At 42.5% G+C, this 7,810-nt stretch overlaps 1 protein-coding gene across 1 annotated transcript; it reads right to left on the bottom strand.

The window, feature by feature from the left end:
- Window positions 1–1,041: 1,041 nt before the first annotated feature.
- mettl18 (methyltransferase 18, RPL3 N3-histidine) lies at window positions 1,042–5,436 on the bottom strand (the record flags this gene model as incomplete). Its single annotated transcript, XM_080740092.1, has 4 exons — window positions 5,241–5,436; window positions 3,563–3,967; window positions 2,610–2,804; window positions 1,042–1,518 (listed from the first exon to the last, which is right to left on the bottom strand). Exons 1-4 carry the CDS (start codon window positions 5,361–5,363, stop codon window positions 1,042–1,044), a joined length of 1,200 nt encoding a protein of 399 aa, XP_080596218.1. The 5' UTR covers window positions 5,364–5,436.
- Window positions 5,437–7,810: the final 2,374 nt, after the last annotated feature.

Here is a 7,810-nt window from a genome sequence, read left to right as displayed (position 1 = left end):
AAAAGTTGAGTTGAAGTCGACTTTATTGTTTGATGATGACTTCGTCAGACCGTGCATGAATGGGGGGACAAAACCGGAAACCCTGTGCTAAATTCCATAAAAAAAAAAAAAAAAAAAAAAAAAAAACAGTTGGAAAAGGAGAGAATCATTCTGTCCTTGACAATAAGCAATCCTACTGTTTGAACGCTGTACACACACACACACATGGAGCAAAAATAATGATGAAAAAATACGTCTTTAGTTTTTTTTTCAACTTTCTCTGGTGGGAGTAGACTTGTGTAATGAAGTCGACTTGTCGACTTTTTGGTTAATGCCCTAGTATATGCCATGTTATGGAAGGAGGCTGAGGCCTAATATATAGTCCGTAGTACGAGAGTGTTGCTTGCCAAACAGAGTGGATCTACAAGCCAACGTCGCTGACTCCACGCGACACCCTTGTGCGATGGAGTGAAAAAAACATTCACCTTGAAAAAAAAAAGAAAGGTGAAAACGTTTTAAATTTAAGGCACTTAATATACTGACTGTACAGTAGGGCAATAACGACTCGTGATCAAGTCGACTCAGCTGCGTTGAAGTCGACTTTATCATTTGATGACGTCATCACATTGACCGGAGAGCGGCAGGGACAAAACCCGAACTCTGGACTATCCTTTCTCCCTTAATACTGCTTTTGTTTTGATGTTAATATTATAGGTTCCACTGCAACCAGCATCACTGAATAAAAATAATAATCCTAATTCCTATATAATGTTGGATCCAACAGGATAACGTTGGTGTCTACTGTTACCACTTCACGTCTGTCCAGCCAGTCAATGTAAGAGTGGAGAGCGCACGCACAGCTGCGAGGCGCTGAGAGCTTGTAGATCAGCTATTTTTGGCTAAAGTTCTCCTCAAGAGTATAGGGATGCGAGGGTTCAAGTTGTTCATTTAAAATAATTATCCTATCACACAAGGGTTTGGCGGCCCCTAGGCGTCCCCGGACCCCCTGTTGAAGACCCCTGCCCTTACTGTACAGTAAAACAAGTCTGGCTGCTACAGTATTCAGGAGGTCTTTGTCTTTCTGAAACGCAGGCCCACCACGTGCCTCTGCAGGCCCTCGTCCAGATCCCACAGCCGCTCCACGGAGAAGACGCCCCTCCGCTCCACGAAGGCCTGGAACAGGTGCAGGCCGCCCCCCACCCCGAAGTAGTGGGCCTTGGTGGCCAGGTAGACCAGGCCGCCGGGGGCCAGCAGGCCCTGGAGGGTGTCGTGGAGGGCCGGGTAGTACGCCGCGTTGTAGATGGTCTCCGAGGTGAAGATGATGTCGTATTTGGGCGAAGGCTCCTCCTTCAGGAGCAGCGCGAGGAACGTGCTCCAGTCGCCGGAGAAGAAGCGGCACCGGGCCACCGATGCATGCTGGGAGGACGGGGAGGAGGAGGAGGAGGGCTCGAGGGCTCGTTTCTTAAGCGCCGGCTCGCCATCATCTGACTCGCGTTTCTTCTTGGCGTTGGTTTCCTTTGGACTTTCATCTTGCTTCACCTAGGGATGGGATGATAATCGCTGTTAAAGGAGCTATAGTCAACTTTTTCTTGAAAAACGGATGCTAAAATAAAAATAATGTTTTGAAAATATTTTATTAAAAAAAATAAGCTTCATACAGTATATGTGTTTCTATTCAGAAATGACCACAAAAAGCGTAAAATAATGATAAAATAATCATTTTGGACATTGTCAGACTGACACTTTGTTTACATTCTAGTCTATAGACCAGGATGTAAACAAAGTGTCGGCCCTACAATGAAAAAGTTGACTATAGCTCCTTTAACGTGATAAAAACAAAAACACTCACAATAATCGTATTGTGGAGATTTAAATCATCCTCCGTCATCAATTCACCTTTTATTTGCCGAGCTGCATATGCAGTACCACTTAAACCAGACCTGGGCATTGTGTGGCCCGGGCCGCATTCGGCCCTTTGGTTCACTCTGACCGGCCCTTGTAGGGTTAATGGCAAATTACAAAATAACACATTTTCTAATTTTACCTCATGCATGGACTAAAGCTTATTTTTCTTTCATTTTGAAGTTTTATTGGATGTTGTCTCAATAACAAGCAGGTGGTCAGACTGGTCAAGAGTCAAGACGACCTGCCTTACCTTACCCATCAAAAATGTCTAAAGTGGCTAAAAAAAAAGAGAAGTCGATGTTGGATGCCGGGTTTTCACAAACATTTGACTGCTAAGTATTTAATTAAGTCGGAGGTAAAGCCTTATGTTTAGTTTGCGGGGAGCACTGCCTTTTGGCCTGTTGTTTATGTGGCCCCATGGAAAGAAATAATTGCCCACCCCTGACTTTAACCCTATAATTGGTAAAACTGACCTGTAAACAACACATACTTCATAGTATTTCCCCCCCACACTCTACCAAGTCTCTTTGCCAAAAAATAGCTACAAGCTCACAACGCGTCGTTGTGTGCTTGTAGATCGGCTATTTTTTGGCCAATCTTGGTAACTATTGTCAAATAAAAAGGGAAAAACAGCGCCATCCCTGTTTTGTTCCTTTTCATTTCAGCAAGACAGTCCGTTCTTGAGAGACTATTTTTTGGCAAATGTATGACATTTTCATCCCTACCTTCACCCTCTTCTCTTTCCCCTCGCCCTCTTCATCCTCTTCTTCTTCTTCTCTAAGTACCGGTAAGTCTTCTTCCTCTTCTCCGTCCTCTTCTTCGCTCTCATCATCATCATCATCATCCTCCTCCTCTTCCTCTTCACAGTTCAGCAGAACGTTGGGCAGGGTGAGCTGGTCGATGACCGTGCTGTTGTAATCCTGGAAGCAGCGGTGCAACTGTTATTCAAACCAATCTATTTAAAGCGATCTGTACTAAACATTCTTGATGGGGTAGGGGGTGGGATAAAGCTCTTTTTCTTTAAAAGAAAAGAAAGAAAAAGGGACAAAATGTAAAAGGTCACAACAACAATGCGTGCGCTTTTAGATTGGATACTTTTGTGCGACACTGTTTCACAACGAAAGTAGTCGGTAAGAAAAAGGTATTAAGTGGTTCATAAGACGATGTAATAGTCGATTATAAAAACAAAAAGCAATGTCTATTTGCCTATAAAAAGAAAATCACACTTAGTGTGAAGTGAGCTGTGCTATTTATGAGTTAATTTAATTAAGCGTCATGTGAAAGCTTGGCCAATGTGAACCTGGGCGTACAAGTTAACACACTTTGGACAACGCCAGATGTTGGATTCACCGCCCAAAAATAATACTATAATTATAAATAAAAATGGTAAATGGTGCATTTATATAGCGCTTTTATCCAAAGCGCTTTACAATGTGCATTACATTCACCCATTCACACACACATTCATACACCGATGGCAGAGGAAACCATGCAAGGCACCAACCTGCTCACCGGGAGCAACTCGGGGTTCAGTGTCTTGCCCAAGTACACTTCGACATGTAGACAGGATTTGCACCGCCGACCCATGGATCATTGGCCAACCCGATCTACCTACTGAGCTACAGCCGCCCACTGGCGCCCAGCTTAAGAATTTTATTAAAAACATTTGCAGTCCTACCTGGAAGTGGACCAGGCTGGCTCCTCTCTTCAGTGCCAGGATGCCCAGCAGTGCGGCCCCACAGCCCAGGTCCAGCACCGCCTTGCCCCCGAACGTCTCCCCGTCCCGCTCCAGCAGCTCCAGCAGGTCGTAGGTGCACTCCCACACCCGCAGGCCGCCCTCGTACACCCCCGAGATCAGGTCCGACCTCTGAGCCGCGGTGCGAGACAGAATGTTCTCCTGGTCCTGCCTCTCCTCGGCCGTCCTCTCCAGCACCGTCTCGTTCAGGAAGTGCAGCGGAGGCAGCGTTCCCACGCGCACCGTCTCCCACACACTGTCCTCGTCCAGCAGAGACCCGGGGTCCGCCGGGGGATGGTGCTCTCTGGCCTCTTTGACCGGCTCTGCTGCTTTGTCGTCTGTCGTTGTCTTGGAAAACATGAAAGGAAGGACAGACATGATTAGAGCTGTAATACTCAAACAGTGATATTTTAAAATGGTGCACTTTTATAGTGCTTTTATCCAAGGTGCTTTCACACACACATTCACACACCGATGGCAGAGGAAACCATGCAAGGCACCAACCTGCTCACCGGGAGCAACTAGGGGGTCAGAGTCTTGCTCAAGGAATCTTCAACACTGGGGGGAGCCGGGAAATCGAACTGGGAACCCTCTGTGTTCTAATGACGGTTTCTCTACCCCTGAGCCAATGCAGCCCCATTTTATATTTCAAAAGGCCCCAAATTAAAATCCCATCTGAATACATTTTGTGCCTTACAAGATGAGTGTTGTTAAAATGTTTCCAAAATATCAAAAGATAATGTTTCTCCAGCTGTTTGATTGAATACTTTATTAGCAGTCTGCATGAAACTGTACCTTTTACTATGCAATAATAAATACCTCAATCAATCAATCCATGCACAAAAAAAGCACAGGAAAGTACAGTTCAATACAAGGTCTACTATTGGGAGGATTTTAAACCCAAGAAAGCCTATGGCTGTTTTTCTTGATATTTTCTGCAAGTAAAAAAAAGGACACCAATTAAAACAAGCCCAGAAGCTTTTTTGAGGTGTTATCTTTTTAGTTGACCTTGTACCAGTGATCTATTCTGTGTCATGAAACTGTACCTTTTCCTATGCAAACTGACAATAAAGGCTTCAATTAATCAATCAAAGCTTGTTTCCATTTGTGTCCTTTGTACTCAATTCATAAAAGAAAATTAATAATAGTAAAGAAAAAAAAAGAATTGACCCCGACGTGATTTGAACACGCAACCTTCTGATCTGGAGTCAGACGCGCTACCGTTGCGCCACGAAGTCCCTGCTCGGTCATGGCCATTATCAGGGATATGGAGTTAAAGAATTGTTAGTCAATTTCTTTCTATCATTATTTCATGTGATCGTGTGTGATCACAGATCTTAATGTTGTGTTTATGTGAAGGTTATATCGCTCAGATTGTTGTGAACTAAAGATGATAGATACACTGATACAGTGACACTTAGCCTTAATTAGCCACCTGGCTAGCATGAGCTACGCTTGGATATCAGAGGCTTTATTAGCACATCAGGAGAATATGCATAAATAAATACAAGTACATTTTAAGTTTAATCTTCATCGTACTCCGGGTGCCGCTTGCCGACAGCAACAAGCAACGCTGTTGTAACCATCTATCCAGAGGCAACAACGTTCAACACTGACTCACATGTTTAGTAGTTGAGTTGTTGTCCGCATTTACACTTGTTTGAACCTCTTCATCCCCATCACTGACACGATCAGCTGCATCTCCTGCACAAGCGTGCACGTCAAAGTTGAAACTAAACGACATTATTGATAGAGAAGTCAAACAAAACAAAACAAAACAATAACTCTGAAATCCCTTCAACACACTCTACACATGTGAGTCAAATGGACTACAACTCCCAACACTCAAGTGGACTACAACTCCCAATAGCCAGAGGACTACAACTCCCAATAGTATAGTGGACTACAACTCCCAATAGCCTACCATCCTAAAGATGACCAATGGAATCGGCTTCCATCGTGTCACAACTGTCACATGTTTAAAAAAAGATATTATAATAATAAATAAATACAAATCTTTATATATCACGTTATTTCTTGTCCCTGTGGTGGTGACAGTGCCTTGGTGTTGTTGTTTTGTGGTTGGGGAAACATGTTATGTAGACAAAATGTATATTATCAACCTGTCCTTCTCTTATTCTTGCTATTAATGTCACTCATAGCATATGTCTCTTACTCTAGTAGAAGCTTTTTTCTTGCCTTGAAAAATACTCATACCTGGTTTTTGACATTATCGAAACGAAGCAGATAAAAGCACCAAACTTTTTTTTAGGCTTCTTTAGGACTTTATTTTGAAGTTTACCCATAGAATTATCCATATCAAGTTGGGCTCCCATCGACTTTCTATACAGGAGGAAAATACCCAGAAAAAAAATCTGCTTTAAGTAGGATGTGAGGGGTCTAACTACGGGTTTGTCGTGATTTGAATCCATTGCAAGCTTATTTTGCACAAAAAGCTTTCCTTGGGCTAGAAATGGCCCCCAAAAAACTGTGAAAAATGATGACTCATCACTAAACCATCGTTTTGTGGGGCCATTTCTAGCCCCACTTTTAAGCGCTTTTATCCGCTTCGTTTCGATAATTTTGTAAAGCCAACCCACTATATAGAGAACAGCCTAGGATAAGATTATGGAATCTCTGAGTCCGATAATTGATCACTACCCTATCACTCAGAATCTCAAGTCTCTTAGCCCAAACCACCCCCAGGGCTTGACATCAACTTTTTGAGGCAGTACATTTCCCACTCACTTGTCCTTTTTTTTTAACAAATAAATAAAAAGCCCCTTTGCCCCCTTCCACTCCAGTCTGCATACAGCACAAAGCTGCTAGGAGCATCACAGAAAAGGTGAAACCAAGAGCCATATAGTCTGGGATCACTTCACTTTTCGGGTTTGTAACCGGTCTGGAGCGGAAACCACAAAACGTCATGTTGTAGTACTAAAAGGACTACAATTTGCCGGAAAGATCAAACCGGATTCAGTTTTAACCCAAAATATTCCCCTGCGCTCAAGGACATACTTTTAGGGCCTACCTAATAAACTCCTTGATGCGGAGTAGTTTTGCTTTTGAAAAATTCGTTTGGTATATGCATCTTTTAGTCCAACTTTTAGTGACTGGCAAGACTACACGAGGCTACTCGAGCATTTTAATAAGGATTGTGGAAACAAACGGAGGGAACCAAATCATAGCGACGCCGATTCTTCTAGTGGTTGCGCGCTCTAGGCGGAAACCAAACGGCCTGTTGTGAACAAACACCAGGCTTTCTCTCAGAAAGACTGGTAGGCGAGGTTAAGAGCCATAGGGTACTTTTAAAGATGTATTAGTTGTCCCTGACAACAGGACAAGCCTTAATGTCATGCCCCGACACCAATGATTATCCAACCATTATGGCAGTTGCAAAGAGTTGCTTTGGTGCGGTTGACCTTAGAACTGTTTTGTTGCAAGGAGTTGCATGGCGAATCATTGGTGCAGAATTCAATAGAACACATGAAAATATATATGTTAAGATTAAGTTCTTGGGGGAGGACCCTCAGACCCCAGTATTCTCACAATTTCTGCCTCTAATATTTGACAATTTGGCCAAGGTTTAATTTGTCATTTTAGAGGTATTAAAAAGTCATTAAATTGTCACTTTAGAAATGTGCAGATACCCTCTATACACTTAACCCTCTAAGGCCCACGGTTGTAATATTACAACGTTTGTATTTTATCCAAAAAAAGGTTTAAATCATTTTATTTTAGCTCCCCCTACCACCTAAACACCACCATTGGATTCTATTGTTTAGTATTACAATGCCATTGGCCACAATATTTGCATATAAATACCCCCCACAGGGGCTGACATTCACACCCGCCACACCCGCTGAAATTCCAGAGTTTTGACGAACAACATCTCACTTTTTCATGGAAGCTATACCTCACAAAAACATAAGTAAAATGCCTGTACTATTTTTTTTGGTGATCATTAGAATGTCTAGAACATGTACATATGTTATTATTGTGAAAAATATCCCCCATATGTAAATTAGAGCATGATTTATGATTTATGGCTATAAAATCTTACAAAAACATTTCTTTTAAAAAAACATTACATTTTCCTCTGAATAGGACTCCTACAACACCATCTGATTTTTTTCAATTTTTTATTTCAAGTGTTTCTTAATGCAGGCCTTAGAGGGTTAAACGTTATGT

The sequence above is a fragment of the Nannobrachium achirus genome (genome assembly GCF_963921795.1).
Source record: "Nannobrachium achirus genome assembly, chromosome: 13".
In the NCBI taxonomy this organism is placed as follows: Eukaryota; Metazoa; Chordata; class Actinopteri; order Myctophiformes; family Myctophidae; genus Nannobrachium; species Nannobrachium achirus.
Note: the sequence above shows the minus strand (reverse complement) of the source record. Positions and strands in the feature narration are given on the sequence as shown.